The sequence below is a fragment of the Kwoniella dendrophila genome, chromosome 2, assembly GCF_036810415.1.
Source record: "Kwoniella dendrophila CBS 6074 chromosome 2, complete sequence".
Taxonomy (NCBI): domain Eukaryota; kingdom Fungi; phylum Basidiomycota; class Tremellomycetes; order Tremellales; family Cryptococcaceae; genus Kwoniella; species Kwoniella dendrophila.
The window spans coordinates 2,369,414-2,388,925 of NC_089477.1; the positions used below are offsets into that span (position 1 = coordinate 2,369,414).

General features: G+C 37.6%; 8 protein-coding genes across 8 annotated transcripts; 5 read left to right on the plus strand and 3 right to left on the minus strand.

Annotated features, from left to right (window-relative positions):
* Positions 1–302: 302 nt before the first annotated feature.
* Positions 303–974, minus strand: L201_002273 (uncharacterized protein; the record flags this gene model as incomplete). Its single annotated transcript, XM_066218050.1, has 4 exons — positions 303–336; positions 428–549; positions 618–753; positions 886–974. The coding sequence occupies 4 exons, from the start codon at positions 972–974 to the stop codon at positions 303–305; spliced, it is 381 nt and encodes a 126-aa protein (XP_066074147.1).
* A 1,375-nt stretch (positions 975–2,349) lies between these two features.
* Positions 2,350–3,106, minus strand: L201_002274 (uncharacterized protein; the record flags this gene model as incomplete). The annotated part of the gene is made up of 3 exons (XM_066218051.1): positions 2,350–2,475; positions 2,658–2,727; positions 2,829–3,106. 3 exons carry the CDS (start codon positions 3,104–3,106, stop codon positions 2,350–2,352), a joined length of 474 nt encoding a protein of 157 aa, XP_066074148.1.
* Positions 3,107–3,921: 815 nt separating this feature from the next.
* Positions 3,922–8,285, plus strand: L201_002275 (uncharacterized protein; the record flags this gene model as incomplete). Its single annotated transcript, XM_066218052.1, has 13 exons — positions 3,922–4,074; positions 4,185–4,338; positions 4,406–4,501; positions 4,587–4,745; positions 4,840–5,166; positions 5,245–5,514; positions 5,567–6,184; positions 6,265–7,117; positions 7,214–7,315; positions 7,378–7,482; positions 7,551–7,817; positions 7,899–8,074; positions 8,155–8,285. 13 exons carry the CDS (start codon positions 3,922–3,924, stop codon positions 8,283–8,285), a joined length of 3,411 nt encoding a protein of 1,136 aa, XP_066074149.1.
* Positions 8,286–8,748: 463 nt separating this feature from the next.
* On the plus strand, positions 8,749–9,935 carry L201_002276 (uncharacterized protein; the record flags this gene model as incomplete). The annotated part of the gene is made up of 3 exons (XM_066218053.1): positions 8,749–8,857; positions 8,939–8,972; positions 9,107–9,935. 3 exons carry the CDS (start codon positions 8,749–8,751, stop codon positions 9,933–9,935), a joined length of 972 nt encoding a protein of 323 aa, XP_066074150.1.
* Positions 9,936–10,777: 842 nt separating this feature from the next.
* On the plus strand, positions 10,778–12,445 carry L201_002277 (uncharacterized protein; the record flags this gene model as incomplete). Its single annotated transcript, XM_066218054.1, has 5 exons — positions 10,778–10,922; positions 11,052–11,258; positions 11,322–11,348; positions 11,444–11,530; positions 11,601–12,445. 5 exons carry the CDS (start codon positions 10,778–10,780, stop codon positions 12,443–12,445), a joined length of 1,311 nt encoding a protein of 436 aa, XP_066074151.1.
* A 338-nt stretch (positions 12,446–12,783) lies between these two features.
* L201_002278 (uncharacterized protein) lies at positions 12,784–13,719 on the minus strand (the record flags this gene model as incomplete). The annotated part of the gene is made up of 2 exons (XM_066218055.1): positions 12,784–13,354; positions 13,541–13,719. 2 exons carry the CDS (start codon positions 13,717–13,719, stop codon positions 12,784–12,786), a joined length of 750 nt encoding a protein of 249 aa, XP_066074152.1.
* Positions 13,720–15,458: 1,739 nt separating this feature from the next.
* L201_002279 (pyruvate dehydrogenase (acetyl-transferring) E1 component, alpha subunit) lies at positions 15,459–17,558 on the plus strand (the record flags this gene model as incomplete). The annotated part of the gene is made up of 10 exons (XM_066218056.1): positions 15,459–15,518; positions 15,590–15,688; positions 15,866–16,187; positions 16,276–16,367; positions 16,437–16,556; positions 16,631–16,759; positions 16,826–16,944; positions 17,048–17,177; positions 17,292–17,390; positions 17,487–17,558. The coding sequence occupies 10 exons, from the start codon at positions 15,459–15,461 to the stop codon at positions 17,556–17,558; spliced, it is 1,242 nt and encodes a 413-aa protein (XP_066074153.1).
* A 571-nt stretch (positions 17,559–18,129) lies between these two features.
* Positions 18,130–19,436, plus strand: L201_002280 (uncharacterized protein; the record flags this gene model as incomplete). Its single annotated transcript, XM_066218057.1, has 5 exons — positions 18,130–18,165; positions 18,235–18,292; positions 18,389–18,953; positions 19,123–19,254; positions 19,364–19,436. 5 exons carry the CDS (start codon positions 18,130–18,132, stop codon positions 19,434–19,436), a joined length of 864 nt encoding a protein of 287 aa, XP_066074154.1.
* Between the last annotated feature and the right edge of the window lie 76 nt (positions 19,437–19,512).

Sequence of the window (19,512 nt, forward strand, 5' to 3'; positions counted from 1 at the left end):
ATACTTGGTGAGTACATGTATGAAACGTCATAAAAGTCTGTTTAATCATATTCACACCCATTCATAAGTAATTGATATATATGTACTAAAATAAATATCTTTGGGGTTACTTTCATGTATAAAAATATAAAAGAGCGAAACGAAGTTATAGATAATAGATGAAGGTTTCGAAAGATACACTTCATGTTGGATAAGGGGGAGATTTGAACGAGAGTTGTCGATATAGAAAATCATAATAACGAAAATAGCCTAAACGAAAAGAAAAGATAAAAAAGGAATTATATAATTTGATTTTTTCACTCTTAATCAGATTCTTCTTCTGAATCACTATCTTCACTGTATATCCGGATCGAATATCACATTAGCCTGCATTCCCTTTTACTTGGAGCAACTCTCGTCAAAAAATTGAAGTTGGCGAATGACTTACGCTACTGGTTGTGCTTTTGCTTGAGCTTTAGCAGCGGCTTTAGCTGATTTTTCATTGGCTTTGTAAACTGCGTTTTCTCTGTCGGCTCTTGCTTTATCAGCTTGAGCTTTATCTTCGTATGGCTATATAGATAAAGAATGTTAGCTTCTAGATTTTACATTGCAAAAATATACTCAATCGATGAACTCACCTTCTTTTCACCGGCACTCATTTCTTTCCATTTAAGACCTAAAAGTTTACCGACATCACCAAAGGTAGCATCTGGGTTTTCGGCCTTGATTCGTTCTCTGTAATCTTGTACGAAGAACATGTAGGCGGAAAGAGCTCTGTTATTGTAAGAGGACAGGAACAGACAGGTAATGATAATATGTTTGAGTGATAAAACGAGAGAAAAATATATGGTATATACATAACATCAGCGGAATTCTTTTATATGTCAAATGCGGCGGATGACTTACCTTTTAGGCTTGTTTGGGTCTTTCTTAGCTCTCTTTTTGGCAGCAGCTTGAACGGCACCTTTAGGGTCTTTGGAAGTTACTTTAGGCATTGTCTGTAGGTTGAGAAAGAGATAATAGAACCGTAATGAGGAGTACAAGAAGTAATATTGATATGATACAGAGGTGTGGCAAGGAAGAAAGGAAAGAGTGGAATGACAGGTAAGGACGATAGAGGTAGGTTGATTGAGAAATAGGAGTAAAGTAAATATCGTCAGCTTTCATGCATTGATAATGACGGGACTGATTGAAACCACGATAGAATGAGACAAGGAATGTTAAGATAAGGGCGAGGAATGTTAGTGTTGAAGGTAAGATGCTTGAATTCCAAGGGGAATGTCCTTTCCCACGATTCAAGGAAGATTGAAGAATGAGGTATGCATCTGAATGCCTTCTTCTCAATTCTAACCTGTCCCCTTCGTTGTTATCATGATGAAGACGACTATAAGGAAGATGATGATGATGAAGACCGACTGGACTACCTCCACCTCCGCGACGCGTCCCAATATTCATGACATTACTTTATTATATTTCCTCTTCATCACCATAGAACAATAATGAAGATAGCGAGGAAACAAGTTAAGATAGCGACGAATACATGTTTGTGGAGTCAAGTATGTATGATGATATAGTCATATAATACCTTGTTTGAAATGGTTGAGACGAAATAAGAGAAATATTTTTTTCACTCACTACTATGTATGATGTCTTTGGTTAATGTGATGTGTAGTAGTAGATAGTGGTAGTAGCAGTATAAGGTGATGATGGTTATATGAGCAGTAGCAGTAGTATAACGATGATAGTAATAATAATATGATTGTATGAGGAAGAATGTATGGTGAAGAGAGATAGTATAGTGGGAAGAGGTGGGGGTTATTGTATGAATTGGCTGGTAGACACTCATTCACTCTATCGCTTACTACAATAAATAGGGTAACCATCTTTAAGGGTATTTGTTTACTTGCGTCTTTTATGTTAATTACTTGTTTTAGTAATTTTACAACAGGTGACGCGTATGTCATGATGTAAATACCACTTTGAAATGATTTAAATCAGTGATTCCAGATTATATTCCCGAAACGCCGTATAATGGTGGAATGTCTTTAAACCACATGACTTGGAGGAAATCTAAAAATAAATAAAAACGGTCAAGTCACGAAAGCTAAGGTCAAAGTTGGCAAAATCAGTCACCTTTTTTGGATCATCAAGACGTAGATCACAATGCATGATTAGGTTTATCTAACATTGGATCTCATAGTGCAAGCTGTCTATCGTCTACTGCAAGATGGTGTGCCTTGAAGTTCAATTCCTGAATCTCACGGACCTGCATGATTTACACTCCGCTAAAACGCTGAAGGCCATGATCGTTATTAAAAGGTATCTCGTACTCGAATTGGCATCGATGATACTGACATGTATAATTAGCAACTAATCGCTATCACCATTATTACTGTCGCTTCCACTTCTATCATTTGCGGCTTTAGACTTCCTCTTTCTCTTTTTATCTCCAGCTTTCTTAGGATTGGAATTTTGTACAACTATATTAACAGATATCTAGGAATCAGAATAACGAATGGACAGGTATTAGCAATCCGTTGGAAAGAGAAGTCATTTTAGATGAGACTAATGCGATCAACTGAGGGAAGGTTAAGAGAATGAAGGCAGAGTTTCAATGATGACATGCAAGAAAAAACCAAGAGCGGGGCGAAGGGAGACAGAAAGGTATCATTACTTACACTAACATCAACTTTCTTGCCCTTTTCCAAAGTTATCTTTCCATTTTTACTGCCACTCCAGCCGAACGAACTAACAGTATACAAGGAACAGACAAGTCAGTAAGGTGATTAAGTTTCATTTTAGGTACATGAGGATGAGCTGGGATGAGAAAGGGAGAAGATGGAATTTACCCAGTTGACATGATTTTCCTATTAGCATCGAACTTGATTAAATCTTTAGTCGACGTTCGATAACCAATTTGAATAGGAATCGCGTTTTCGCTACTCAAGAAATCTTCTGGAGTTGGTAAAATTTCATCTTCTACTTCTTCCTTTTTGCCTTTCAGCTTCGATTTTGACTTTATTTTGGATTTGGTTGAATCGGAGCTTGAAATGCCATTTTTCTTTTTAGTCTCGGATTCAGTTTTTGTGCGTTCAGACTTCCTTGGATTTGTGGTTCTAGGCGACATTCTCGAAATGCAATGATGCTTAAACTCTGCTCGAAAGTTCAATAATCTGAACAAGGGTTAAATAGTAACGGTATAATCCAAATAATACATGAGACGAAGACTTCCAGATCAAACTGTATCTTATATATGCTCCAGATTTGATCAATTGTCATTTATCATTTGTCACTGGGGTATCATGTATTTCTGCAAGACGACAGTATGACAATATGACGTGTTTTGATGGTAGTTGGGTGTTCAATGCGTCGTCTTCAGGGTGAATATGAAGCACTTTCCTCATCTCGCTGTGACCCTACATGGTTCAAAGAGATGGATCATGATCGCCAAGAGGAAAGCGACTCGTGTAGAAAGTGGAAAGTACGCTTGCTCCTCCTTTCTCAATTGCAAGTACTGTAGCAATAATAAATCACGTCTGAATACAGTTTACTGGAACCAAGTTACCTTACGTTTATCTTCGGTTGCCGAAACCGGTTAAACTGAACGACCAACATGTTATCGGTTACCTCCGCCGGTTCGTTGCATCAGGACTCATATCAAGCTTAAGCAACAAGTTGATCGATGATGAATTGATACTTTGACCAAGCATTCAAGCAATCTACCATTCAACCGTTTATTTCAACTGGGATCTTCAAATATTCGAATCAGAACATCAGATCATCCTTTGAGCTGAGCTTAGGATCGAGGCTTCTCTCAGCCCATATATCTCTCTGAAATATCCAGTACTGTGAGGGCGTAGCTCAAATATTACTTCAACCCGAGTGGCGCATCTCTCTGCTCTTTCATCAAGCTCACAAAGGAACGAGAGATTATCATCTCAGATGTTCGTCCAGCTCCTATTACTTCTTGCTCCCTTGGCAACAGCTAGATCGAGCTATGGATCGATATCTTCAAGATCAATTGCTTCACCCGAATTACTAGAACTGAGAGGGGCAGATGTAGGTTTTAGTCAAGTTAATTATAACTCAACTTTGGTAAGTTCAGTTTCATTGCGCATTGCGACTGTAGGTGCAAAAACCCTTCTACGAGAAATCCTGCAATCGAATAAGAATCATATTGATGAATATTGTGTTTTTGTGTTTAGCTACCGCCAAATCGACCTAGACCACCAAACTGTCCACCATGTTTTAATTGTCAATTACCAGCATTCAATTGTGGTAATGCAGGTGAATGTGATCGTTTTGATGGTCAATGTAGATGTCAACCTGGTTTTGGTGGGCAGGATTGTTTGACTCCATGTAAGTATTTCCAATGTTGGAAATTGGGCGAGCGAGCTGACTAAATTTGTGATGCCTGGATTTACAGTATGCGGAGCTTTATCTGATGGAGATGAAAGATATCCAAGACCTGAAGGTGAATTATGTGATTGTAAAGAAGGTTGGGGCGGTATAAATTGTAATGGTAGGTGAAGAAAACTGTTGAACTGTCTCTACATCAATCATCACTTGCATACCTTGCTAATATGTCGCTTTATCTTGATATACAGTATGTAAAACCGACAAAGCATGCAAAGCCTTCCTACCAAAATCACCTCCATCGGATGGTTTAGACAAGTCAGAAGACGAAGATGAGGACGAGAACGACATGGTATGCTACAAAGGTGGTTTAGCTGTACAAAGGAATTTTCAAATGTGTGATGTCACAAGTGAGTTCTCAAGCGATGTTATCATGCTCTATGAGTGAAGTTCGTGCAGAGTCGCGCACAATCAGACTAACCTTTTGTATTTCGCTTGTAATAGATCGAAAGATTATAGATACTATACCAGATAACAAACCACCACAAGTAACATTTTCATGTACAGCAGGTGGACCTTCGTCGAATTCATCTTCTTTATCCTCAAATCCATTCGGCTCTTTCGGAAACACTTGGATACAAGATGAAAATTTAGGCGAATGTAATTTCCAATTTTGGGTAGACAGAATTGAATCTTTCCATTGTGAATTATCAAAATGTTCTTGGCAATCAAAAGATTCTTTCGATTCAAATCAAACAAATTATAATTGTAAAGAAATTGAATGTTCTTGTATACCTGGTAGATTTTTATGTGGTGAGGATGGTAGTGTTAGTAAGTTATCTCTTTTTCGTCACCTGCTTAGATAGCCAAGGTAGCTTTATACTGACCATAACGAATTGGATTTTTCAGACATCGACGATTTCTTGTCTGAGGAGGTTAAAGGTCCCGGTTCATTCAATTGTGTATCAGGAAAAGGATGTTCATTCGAAGAACCAGCTATGAATCAATTGATCAATGATATCTTTGGTGACAAGTCGATCACATTAGATTGTGAATCTGGTGAATGTTTACATTATACACAAGTACCTGGCTATACCAAACCGGAAAGACCTGATAATAGTGTTTGGGTTGCCTTAAGTGCGGCTTTAGCAGCTCTAATCTTTGTTTTGGCTTGTTTATGTGAGTTATTATTTATGGTAGAAACTCAGATGGAGCTGACGTTTTCTCATAGTGCTATGGTATCTCGGCAGAACACATCGACATCCAGAAGGATTTGGTGGAGTTAAATTACCTGAAGATGAAGCTGCTAAACTCATGGCAGATCACGTACCAGCTACCTTACACTTCAGTAACATATCATATGATCTTCCCTCTAGTAAAAGAGTGTTATCACACATTACAGGAACAGTAAGACCAGGTGAATTATTAGCTATCATGGGTGCATCAGGTGCGGGAAAATCAACATTATTGGATATTTTAGCTAGAAAAGCTAAATCAGGCAGAGTCAGTGGAGAAATGTATGTCAACGGAAGGGATATTCCAGATGAAGCTACTTTCAGAAGAGTGGTTGGATACGTTGATCAAGAAGATACGTTGTTAAGTACTTTAACGGTTTATGAAGCTGTTTTATATTCAGCTTTATTGAGATTACCTAGAGATATGAGTTATCAAGCTAAAGTATTTAGAACGTTGGAAACGATGAATGAATTAGGTATTTTAGGTATCAAGGATTCAAGAATTGGTGAATCTGGTAAAAGAAGTATATCAGGTGGTGAGAAAAGAAGAGTTTCGATTGCCTGTGAATTGGTTACTGGTCCTAGTATTTTATTCTTGGATGAGCCTACTTCCGGTGAGTAACCTTTCACTTTGAATTTCATAGCGTCAATGAAAGCGAAACACTTCCCGCTAACCTTGCATAATCACGTTCAGGTCTCGATTCTTATAACGCCTATAATGTGATATCCTCCCTATCGACTTTAGCTAAACAATATAATCGAACAGTCATATTTACCATTCATCAACCGCAATCAAATATTGTAGCATTATTCGATCGATTATTACTTTTAGCTAAAGGTCAATTAGTTTATTCAGGTGAATCAGAAAGAGCACAACAACATTTCGAAAAATTAGGATATGAATGTCCCAAAGGATATAATATTGCTGATTATTTAATTGATGTGACGGTTGAAGCTTCAGGTGATCATAGAAATAATAATGAAAGTGGAAAAGCTAAATATAATGGTAATTCCTCAGCTACAAGATCAACTGAAATTAGACGAGTCAACGATAATGATGATGCTGCTGAGAATGGATTTGCCTCTACTACCACCACTACCCCTAGAGTTGTTGATATGAGAGATAGAAATGATTTATCCGATGATACTTCATCTGAGAATATGGAAGAAGGAGAAGGTGTATTGAGTGGAATTAAATCAAAAGCATCAAAGCTATTAGGTGCTTTTACATCATCAACAACTAAATCTTTCTCACAATTATCAGGTAGTTCAACTCCATCATCGGCTGAAGAACATATCAAACCTATACCTGAAAAATTAGCTTCATTAGTATTAGCATCAAGAGCGAGTGATGATGCTAAAATTGTTGAAGCTGAAATTATGAGAATTCAACAAGGTCAATCACCAAATGGTGGTAATGCTATAGGATTAACATCAGATGAAAGAGATCTAAATGAAGAAACTAAGTTGTTAAAAGGCTTCAAGAAAGCTAGTTTATGGACTCAATTTAAATTGTTAAGTGGTAGAGCTTTCAAGAATCTTTACAGGTAAGTCTTATTGTATTCTTGTTTTGATCGGTATTGAATGAAAACTTGATCGATAAATGAGAAACAAGAATGCTAATCGTTCTTTTTCAACCGCAGAAACCCTCTTCTCATGGCAACTCATTACGCCGTAGCTATCGTCGTAGCTTTAGTTTGTGGTTTCTTTTTCTACCACGTCACAAATGATATTCCAGGATTCCAGTAAGTTGTTCTAAAATTTTCAGCACGGGTATCGCTTCACTGACCCACAACATCTGTCCCAGAAACCGACTAGGTCTTTTCTTGTTCATCCTGTCCCTCTTTGGTTTCTCTTGTTTAAGTTCGCTTGGTATATTCGCCAATGAACGAATGTTGTTCATGCGTGAAAGGTGAGTATCGTTCGGCTTGGTCCCGTATTCTTTCCAGAAGGTTACTGATCACCCTTGAATCACCACAGGGCAAACGGCTACTATGCGCCTATTACATACTTCCTCTCCAAGATCCTCTTCGATATCATTCCATTACGAGTCATCCCGCCTTTCATTTTAGGCTCTATTGTATATGGATTAGCAGGATTGAATGCCGAAGTATCAGCATTCTGGAAATTCATAATGACACTTGTCTTATTCAACTTGACAGCTTCAAGTATAGTCTTATTCTTGAGTGTCGCTGTAGCAGATCTTGGGGTGGCCAATTTATTAGGTAGTTTAGTCATGCTTTACAAGTGAGTTCCTCATTGATTTTTTTGGCTCAAAGTTTGTTGTTATAGGTATGACGCGAGCTTACCCTATTATGCCTATTCCAGTTTGCTCTTTGCTGGTCTGTTGATGAACTACGATAGAGTACCAGATGGTCTTAAATGGATGCAAACACTTTCATTCTTCCATGCAGGATATGAAGCTTTATTAGTCAACGAATTAAGATATTTACAATTGATTGAAAGGAAGTTTGGTCTAGATATTCAAGTGCCAAGTGCTACTAGTGAGTAATCCTGAACAAAATGGGAAACCCTGCTCCCGCAATAAGGTTGAGTTAATGCTAATTTACAATTGTCCCACTAGTCCTTTCATCATTCGGTTTCCATGCTCAAGCTTTCTGGTGGCCTGACACAGCTTTATTAGCTATAGTATTTGGAGTTTTCACCGTTGCTAGTTATCTAGTTTTGGAATTTTTTGTCAAGGAAAGAAGGTAATTGATGAATCAAACTACATATACGCAATTTATATGTTCTGTAATGCAAAGGTCAGATCGAAAAGTATAAACACAAATTCCTATTCGTACTGGATATATCTATAGACTACATAGTCGGGTTGACACTTAATAGCTAAAATTTAGTTCGGAATGCAATGTATTTCTATTGGGACATATTTGAACAGAAGCATTACTGAGCCTCGTAAGTCGCCTCACGAAGAAGTAAAATTCGATGTTAAGGGAGAATCGACTTCTAGAGCCTATAAAGGAGCTTGATATTTCCTTTCAACATCTTGGAAGCCGACGAATCTAACAGAACTACCCAGTGCGTTGAATCGATCGTATAAGCCTGTACTCGTATATCATATATATATAAGGTCAAAAATTCATTAAGTTTCTGAAGCAAGCTCTTATCAAAATATTCTTTATTACAGAATTCATTTTTTCCAATTACATACACCAAAATGCCTCTTCGAGAATTGCTTCCTAAACAACCTGGAGGTGTTACAATCGTGCCGAGTATCCCCTCAATTAGGTTATCTATACCTTCATCCGCGGGGGGACCAAGCAATCGTGAGTTATCCCAATACATCAGTGTGCTTTCAAAAGTCAAGGAAAGTTAGCTGATCTACTACCCTATTCCGTTCCCCAAAGTAAACACAGGTAGTCAAGCACCGGGAACTCTTCTGTAAGTGGCAATAACACCAAATCAGCTGGTAAACGAAGAAGACGAGAAGGAATACCAGATAACAATTTATATATGGAATTTGTCAATCCTGAAGGCAATAGACATACTATTGATAATATTCTTATTGATCCTAGCTTACAAGAAAATTGGGAAAAAACAAAAGATGAAATGGATACTATAATGACAAATTGTGATTTATCATTTGAATCTCAATTTCCTGGTATTGATATGGAAGATGTAACTGAAAATTCACCTTCAAATTGGGGAACGTTTTTATATCGATATGGATCAAATGAAGAGAAAAAGAGTAAAATTCATCCTGATGCTAGAGAATCGATGTGGTCAAGATTTGAAGATTGTAAATTACTTGATACTGCAAGAGATGAAAATCAAATAGGTATATCATCATCAACCATGAAGGAAATTTGTAAACCAATGAGACCTGATAATGAAGGTAAATATAGAAAAGATAGATTCACAATTTCATTTACAGATAAAAGTATATTGGTTTCAGAATTTATCGATGAATATGGTAAAGAAATTCCTGAAATTCTTCACCCTGGAGTTGAATATCCTGAAATTGATATTAAAGTACATCCAGATAAACAACAAGAAAGAGAAAAGATTCAAATTGAACTTGATGAAATTATATCTGAATCTACAAGGACATTACAAGATGATCCTTCAATATTATCATCCTGTGGAATTTCATATGTACCTCCAGGTTGGGGATTAGTAAAGTATGCTTATGGAGTCAAACCACGACCTGTTTCGATTTCGTTTGGATCTAGAGTTAAACCTGATAAATTACCAAGAGTAAGAGAAATTTATAACAATTACAAGATGTTAAAAGAACCTTCCACAACGTCCACCGCGACTACTGGGCCTGAACTATCCTCAGCCACAAGAGATAATCTGACTGGATCAGGATTATTCTCAGAGTTCATGTTTGACAATTTTTGATACAGAATAATGTTGTCGCAAGATAGTGGCATTTTTGGCTCTCTTAGTCATCTCCACCTCATACAGTCCTCCCTTGCTTATTCAAGTAATACCTGGTACTTATCGCTTTGTTAACTAATTTACAGAATACATATGCATGATTTCATTTCACTTTTTCAATAGCAATATACCTAAGCGTGCATCTGTACTGTACTGAACGTCATTGGGAATACCTTCAACACCTCTTCCTGAATTCATATGCATCGACTGTACACGAATTTGGTAGGTGATTTGAGAGTTGCTATACTTACTGTTCGAGTTACAGTACAGATGTCCCATATGACCACACCAATGTGGCGAGAATTCTGGACATGTTGAACAATGGTGATAAGATCAGATTATTCTTCATCTGAGATAATAGGATCCTTCATTTAACTGAATTCTTCTCACACGAAGACCAGCCTATCAAATAAACGACTACTCTAAGAATAAAGGTGATGTCAGTATGACGCTTCCTTTCTCTTCTCGCGATTATGATGCAAATGATCTGTTATACTATCTCCAAGAATAACAAAAAGGATTTCTGGGGACTTGACGAACTGTCATCATGACAAGCAGGGGAAATGGGCAATGAGCGATTTGCAACGATGACATTGCCTGAAAGGTTGATTCACGTAGAGTGTCTTCCAAATCCACCTTTGTTCAGCACGAAGACGAAGTCTCAGTCATGGAGTCGAACAAAGTGGCGCATCATACACTGACTGTATATATAGCTGATCTCTTTCGATACAATATTTCTCTCCACTAAAAACAACAAACAACATAGATAACTCCTCCTCATTACAACAATACCTTGCTCCAAGATGCCTCCTTCCTCGAGACAAGCCACAAGTAACGAAGATTTTGAGGAAGAAATCGGAAGGATCCAATCGGACACAGATAATTTCAATCATAGAGGAGGATTCAATTTTGGAAATACGTCAAATACTTTTCAGACACAATCTGAAGGTAAGTTGTTGTTTCCTTCTTTCTTAACTACTCATGTAAGTACTGGAGATATTTATTTATTCTTCAGATAGTCTGGTGACCGATACTGATATCCTGTGATTTATGCAACGTGCTATATTTGTACGATAGTAACAGAACACAACAGAGTAGCCGCAAGAGCATTGATGAACATGGCTAGTCAAATAGATCCATCAATAGCTTCACAGCACAATTACAATTTCACAGGGTCACAACATTCATTAATGCCTTTCCAGCCTGGATGGGCTAATGATCTGCTAACTACGAGAGGTAATATGCCGCCTCCTTTACTCAATCCATCGGCATTCGTGAACCCAGGTTAGTATACAGAGTTCATCGACTGAAACTTGAGCTGAAGTGAAACTCCTCTCTTTCGCCCAGGTTGGTCCGGTCATTCAACTGATTCAGGTAAGCTAGAGCGAAGCTCTATGTTTTAGAAACCATTTACCTTTAGCTTTATTATTGAGATTGTCGTTGACCTGGAGGGCAATCCTCCGTTGCAGGCTTTGGACATGGTTTACAAGGTAATCCCAAAAGGTCTATTGGACCTGTCAGAACCAATAGCCAATCTTCCACTCACACTCGCGAAGGTATGTTATTTAATTATCCTAGGAATCGTTAATGATTCAGCTAAATTTAGGTCTACTCGTATTGGTTTAGATCATAGATTTAGACCATATGCGGAATCCGATAAACCAAGTTCGGTAGCAGGATCTCTGACTAGTGCAGGAGAAAAGAACAGAAATTGGTTAAATATGAAATTTACTGAAGAAAGTGGATATGAACATACGCCAATAGATTTTGAAATTCATTCTACCCGATTAGCGGAATGGAAGGATATTCATGAGAGGATCAAAACAATAACAGCAAAATCTAGAAATAAATTGTTAAAAGAATATCCAGAATATGCGAATAGTGAAATCGTTCAACCTCCAGAGTGGTCTTGGGTAGAAATGAGATTTCAAGCTCCTACTGGAGGAGGGGGTTTCGAAAGACCTTTCGGTAGAATACAACCTGAATCCACAGATGAAATGAAAGAACTATTTCGAAAATGTGAATTACTTCAATTCGGAGCACCTAGAAGTATTACTAGAAGAACTACAACCAGTGCTAGAGGAACAGGTAGAGGAGGAAGAGGAGGAGGAAGAGGGGGATCTGGAAGAGGTAGAGGAAATGCAACTACCACCACTACACCTACGACTACTCGTACCACATCAGGTGAAGGACGTGCAGCAGGAGGAAGAGGCTCAAGGACTGAAGCTGGAGCAGCCAGAGGATCAACTGCTTCGGCTTCTACTTCAAGACCAACTACAACCTTTGACTTCAATAGCCTATCAATTTCAAGTGCGGCTGATCCAGCCAGTAACGAAGCTTGGGCAGCCAAAGTCCCAATTTCCCGAAGAACTACAGTCGAAAGTGTCGCTCCAACTCCAAGAGTCTCTGATGTTTATGTACCGGATGATAATCCAACTGCGATCATACCCTTTGAGGAACAAGATGACTAAGTTATAATCACCTTGAAGCTGAAAGCGAATGGAGAAACTGATACGAAATTTGAGTGATTCATTTATGTTTTTATCTATCGCAATGCTTAACGGGAAGCGTTTGATAAGATCAGTAGATACGTTATGAACTTGATTTAGCGGAATGAAATATGCAGATCACCTCGCACTGTTCACTGATAGATTTACTTATTCATGCGATGGTTTTACACTAATATTTCAACATCCTCTCCTTTTTTGTTTTTATTTCCTCGTTATACGACCACCTTTTATGACTTTTCTCCTTTCATGGAAAGTTTTCAAATCTTGATAAATCATTCCTACTTGTGCTTTTTTTCCTTTTACTCAATATTATGATCTTCATCTTCACCATCTGGTATATATTGTTTACCTACACCAGCTAAATCCCATGAAACACTTGAAGATCTTGCTCTTTCAGCTTGAGCTTCTCTTTCAATTTGTCTACCTCTTTCTAAATCTTCTGCTCTTTCTTCTGCTCTTGATCTTGATCTTGCAGCTTGTCCACTTCCAGCACCTAATCTTGTATTTGAATTTGATCTAAATACTTGTCTACCTAATCTTGATTGTGAATTACCTTGTGAAGGTGCTGAAGGTCTAACAGGTAATAATTCTGAATGTTGATCATGTGATTCATCATCATCATTTTCTCCTCCATGTTGTTGTGTTTGCGTTGGTAATCCTTTACCTAAACCTTGTTGTTGGCCTTGTTGTGATTGAGAGCCAGCTTGACCTTGTTGAATAACAGGTAAATAAGATACAACGTAACCTAATTTACCAGGTGGATTTGATCCTAAACAATGTAAACATGTTAATTCAGGATAAGGTAAATAAGTGATATCAGTGTTGTTTGGGCCTGATTTAGCTGTAAGTGGTGGAGGAGCGGATTGAGCACTATATAAATACAGAACGTTTTAGCGTATTCCCTCATTGGTTTGACGGGCTGTATTAGACTTTGAAGTACGGTTAGGAACATATGGAATGGACTGGGAGTATGATATGTATAGAGTGTAGTCTTTGTTGGAAAGTGAAGATAGTGCGAATATCCGCCGCAGATCATACAGGGAAATATCAACTCACCCAGCTACATCACCACCAATACCTGCCCAACCACCATTCCAATCTACAGGTCTACCATCAAGTGTAGTAAAACTCTTTGAACCAGGATTGAAATCTGCTGCCCAAGGTCTGACTACACCATTACTGTTCTTGTTGGCACCTTGATGATGGTGATGATGGTTTCCATTTGGTTGTGTCATTGTTCTATTTCAAGAATCAGCTTGGCACTCATATGAAAATGCTATAACAGCTATTCGCGGAATGGTAGAGTAGGACAAATGACTTACAATTATATATTCGAGGCGATGACTGGTTATATGTTTGCCGGATGTAAAATATCTATGAACAAGATATATAAAAATGACAGAATGAAATATCCAAACGACTCTATATATATATATATTCTCACTGCGTATGCATTTCCGCTTCGCTAGCCCAAAGGAAAATGATGAGAGACATTTGTTGGCATTTTGCCTCGTGACTGCTTGGGATCCATACTTCTCTCTTGCATACTTTACCGACATCAATCCCGGCCGATGGAAACAAAGTTTTTCTATTTCGAATTTTCCTCCTCTAACGCAATTTCTCACTCTTTTTGACTATGAATGTATTAAAATGATCTTATGATCTGAAAATGATGCATACCTGCCTGCCTTGGCATCTGTAGGAAAAGACGTAAAAAGTAAAGGACACCCCAGTGTTGCCCCACTACCCCTATTTTAAGGGTAACAACGGTCCGAGAAACCGACTGAAATATTCTGGATCTCGAAAGGAATATTTGGCAGTTGTTCATGGATTCTATATCACACACAATCCGACTGCTATTGTCCATTACTCAAGCTCCTTTGCCTTGGTAAATTCATCTTGCAAGGACAGCTATACTGACAACTTTATCTTATGAGTAGAGCAAATAGTTCTCAGCTTCAATTGCAGCAGAAAACGATGCCAACAAGACAAGCAATGAGAACCTCGTACTAAAAGAGTTAACTCGTCACCTGATGTGCTGACAATCCATTTGACATTTTACGTAAGTTTCGCCATTGCCGCCTACTTTCCGGCTGCTGTTCAGGCGAATTTCGAATTTCGGATAGTCATCAAGGACGGTATCTTTTATTTCGAATATTCATGTAGGCATTGTTTGGACGAGGCATCTATATAACTTCGCTCTACCTGTCAATGTAATCTGCTGAACACATTCATACGATGATACGTTCAGGCCATATGTAATAATACAAGATCCGTTCAAAGGAAGAAGTTATTATTGTTTCTAGCAATGAAAAACAATACGTTAGTTAAAGGTTCCTTGCAATCCATCTCGATACACTCATTCTGGATAGGAGAAGGAAGAGTAAATTCAGGTAAATTTATACGGCGACAAAACCGTGATTAGCATATAGCTGGTATTGGCGTCACTACATATGCTCGGTGCCCCAGCGGTGTCATCAGATGAAGGGGTAGGAAGGAGGTGTGATGAATTGTTCAATGGAATACAGGCGAGTGTAACAGAACATGAAACTCACTTTGGAACAGTGTCATTCCTAGAGTCGAGCTGTTATTTGACGTTGCCCATCTCGTCTACCACATGAGTGCTTGCATCTCGATCGGTATGACTGTTTACGATTCTAATGTATACACTATAGCTGATTGATGATAACAATGTTATTTTGAACGCATGAAACGCATGATCGGATGCCATGTAATGTAAGTTGAGGACGGGATAAAAAGAATAAAATAACGATAAACAAATAACCACGTGTTTCTCGCTATAAGTTGCACAAGTTCCCCCATTGAACGGCATCCGAATTATATGGCAGGCAGAATTGTTCCGTTCCTCATGCTACATAACAAAATAAATACAATCATACAAAATTGTTATCATCGTTATCATCTACTTACCGTCTATCCACCTATAAAAAAATCCTATTCACCCTCGAGCAACATGTCGTTCTCACTTCTTAGATCTCGTGGGCTTAGGGCAGCAGCTAGACCAATAGGTGTCGTGAGTCAAATGCAGAGGAGGCGAGGTTCAGAAGAAAAGCTCACTAATTATACACCATGATGTTCAAATAGAAACCTCTTCGATCTACTCTCCCTTCTATGAGATACCTTCAAACTGATGCAGACAAATCATCACCTGCTGAAGAGTTACCAGAAGCTGGTGACAAACCTGTAAGTTGTTTTTGTTTATAAAAACGCGTATACCAAAAAAGATGTTATCAATAAACATCCTACAAATATACCCGAATTTTCGCCTAAAATTTCTTTTCATATCAATCACTATTCACATATACTTTCATATTATGTATTTTTTGAACTGACTTCATGTTATTGTTTAATCAATTATAGTTCACTGTAGCATTACATGGAGAATCATTCCATTCATACCGATGTGATGCACCATCAAATGAAATTTCAATTACAAAAGATGAATTAGTTAAAATGTACACAACAATGGTTCAAATGAGAAGAATGGAACAAGCTGCAGATGCTTTATATAAACAAAAAATGATTAGAGGTTTCTGTCATTTAGCTATTGGTCAAGAAGCTGTTTCAGTTGGTATGGAACATGCTATTGATGGTGATGATAGAGTTATTACTTCATATCGATGTCACACTTTTGCAGTATTGAGAGGTGGTACAGTAAAAGGTGTAATTGCTGAATTGATGGGTGAGTCGCATCGCATCTTCAACTTGATCATCCTAGATTACCTTTTCTTTCCCGATCAAAATGCTGATGAGAATAATTCATTCTTTAGGTCGAGTTGATGGTATGTCATACGGTAAAGGTGGTTCTATGCACATCTTCACTCCTTCATTCTTTGGTGGTAACGGTATTGTCGGAGCTCAAGTGAGTTGGACCTTCTATGTTGCATTACTTTTGAGCTCAACAACGAACTGATCAACTTTACCTTTATAGGTACCTGTCGGTGCTGGTATCGCTCTTGCTCAAAAATACTTGAAAAAGAAGACTGCTACTTTCGCTCTTTACGGTGATGGTGCCTCTAACCAAGGTCAAGTATTCGAATCATACAACATGGTGAGTAAATTCAAAACATTTATCATCAAAACGAAACGAAGATCGCTGATGTCAGCATTGTAACTGGTATTTAGGCCAAACTTTGGAACCTCCCATGTGTTTTCGTTTGTGAAAACAACAAATACGGTATGGGTACTTCTGCCGAAAGATCTTCTCAAAACACCGATTTCTTCACTCGAGGTGATAAAATCCCAGGTCTTCAAGTAAGTTTACTCATTTACTAGCTAAAATGATTATCATCAGGACTGATTTAAATTCCTCTCTTTCAGGTTAACGGTATGGATATCCTTGCTGTTAAGAAAGCTACTGCATGGGCCAAAGAATGGGTCACTTCAGGAAAAGGTCCTTTAGTTGTTGAATTCGTTACATACAGATATGGTGGTCACTCGTAAGTCAGATATCCTGTAGTTTCATTTTATCAAGAATACAACGGATTTGACGCACAATGTCAACCAAACAATCTGTGCTAACCCATTATGCTTGTCTTGCAGTATGTCCGATCCAGGAACAACTTACCGAACCAGAGATGAAGTACAACAAATGAGATCTGAGAAAGATGCCATCGCCGGTTTGAAGAGATACATCTTAGAATGGGGAGTTACTGATGAAGCCAGTTTGAAAGTGAGTTGCGCGATAGACAACGTTATTTCCAGCTAGAGATAGTCCCTTTCGCAAATATAGCGGTTCCCGTTTATGTTGTTTAACGCAAATGCTGATCGGAACGCTGTTATCTAGGCTATTGACAAGAAAGCTAAGGAAGAAGTAGACCAAGCCGTTGAAGAAGCTAAACAATCACCATTCCCTGATGTTAAGACATTCTGGACTGATATCTACGTAAGTTATCTATTTCCATTTGTCAACATCACTTCATATCGCACTTGTATGATACATCGACAAAATTGTATGCTGACGAAATTCTGCATACTATAGTACAAGGGTACCGAACCACCTATGATGAGAGGACGAGAGAAAGAAGAAGTTCACGTTTACTCACAAGCATAAATCAGATAATGCAATGATTTGAATTAACGTTTGATCGGATTCTACTTTTCTTCTTGTAATTTAGGGTAGCTTTTTCATCATATATTGACGGATTGCTTAATAGTTTGCTTGGCTTAGGTATGCTTATGCAACTAGACAAACGAGATCTTCGTGTGGATAAGATGGATGCATCTCATAGACTTCAATCGCGTCGCCGTCCAACACGTATTTCCGGTTCTAACACAATTTGATGATATCTTCCGTTAATTCCCCCGAAGGTTGCGATCTTACAGCATTGGCTCCCCCTGCCTCGATATAATCTACCTTCTACCCTTATCATGAGTAGTGATGATTACAGTGCATGGTTGGTGGAAGTCTGTACAAGATATGGATGTGGAGATATAAATATATTTGTCAACTTATGGGTTTGATCATATCAGCCGGTGATTTACCGGGCCGGTCTATTGTTGTATTGGTTGTTCTTGGATCGAATTCACCAAAATACTAAAATCCTATATTAAGCCTTGAATTGTAAGGATTCTTCAGCGAATCCATTTCACCGTTATCTGAATAGTGGGTACAGAAAGACAAGATGGCTCGACCCATACAAGATGCTATAATGCTCATGGTAAGTATTATTCGATTCTGAGATGAGATAATATTATGTTCAGAGCTGAATAAAGGCTTTCATTGAAAGGGTGATTCAATCACTTCAAGACAGGATGTACCATTATCTATCAATGCTCTATTTTCTGGTATGTAAAAGGAAAAAAACGAGGACAAGTTATCTGTAATTTATGAACCTGAGAAAGCTGATTTACCCCTTTCTCTTTTTTTTTTGGTACAAGCAGAAACATATAGAAGAACATTAGATGTATTAAATCGTGGATTGGGAGCATATAATACAAGATTTTATTTACCTTTATTAGATGAATTTTTATTACGTAGAAATGAAATCCAATCAATAAACTCATCAACAATACAAAGTCAAAAAATTAAATTAGTTACAATATGGTTTGGAGCAAATGATAGTGTTTTAAAAGGTTTCTTACAACATGTACCTTTAGAAGAATATATTGAGAATTTAAATTCGATATTAAATAAATTAACTGGTTCTGATTCTGAATATGATTCGTATGAGATAAGTGATGGTAATTCAAGTGGACCATTAAATATCGTATTAATAACTCCACCACCAATCTTACCTTCAATGATGGGTGGATTTGATTTTTCAGGTCAAAGAGAATTAGAAAATACAAGGAAATATGCTAAAGCCGTTTTAGATATTGGTAAAGAATGGAAAGGAAGAGAAATTAAAATGAAAACTTCTCATTGGAAAATTAGAACAATTGATTTATTTAATGGAATTTTGAATGATGCTGGTGGTCAAGCTGATGAATTGAAACCATATTTCACGTAAGTAATTGAAGTGTTTATCTATCTATCTATGTATCTTTCGTTTAAATTTCTATCTGTCAATCATCTCTACTGAATACCTTTTACCTTTTGGCTCATGGAAGAAACTTTCAGCTGATTCTGTTCACATTGTGTTCCTTTTTTTTTTACTTCATTCATGCGTGCACAGTGATGGATTACATTTATCTACAAAAGGATATGATATTATGTGGAAACAAATGATAAATATTTTAGAAAATGATTTTAAAGATCGTGGAATTTCACCTTCAGAATTACAAGAATCAGAATTTACTATACCTGAGTGAGTTTTAGAACAATTATTATTATCACACATTAATATATATATAGTACGCATTCTTCTTGTTTTTATTTTGAGCTAATTCCTTATGGTCGTGATATGATATACATAGTTGGAATACACTTGATCATTCAAATCCAAACAGCGCTGTTGAAAAGATGAAAGGTCCATATAAGAGAACATAGCATAGGGTTTGTGTTTCAATTAGATAGTTTGCTAGAGCATGGAGAAAGAAAGGCTATAAATAAATAATGCACATGG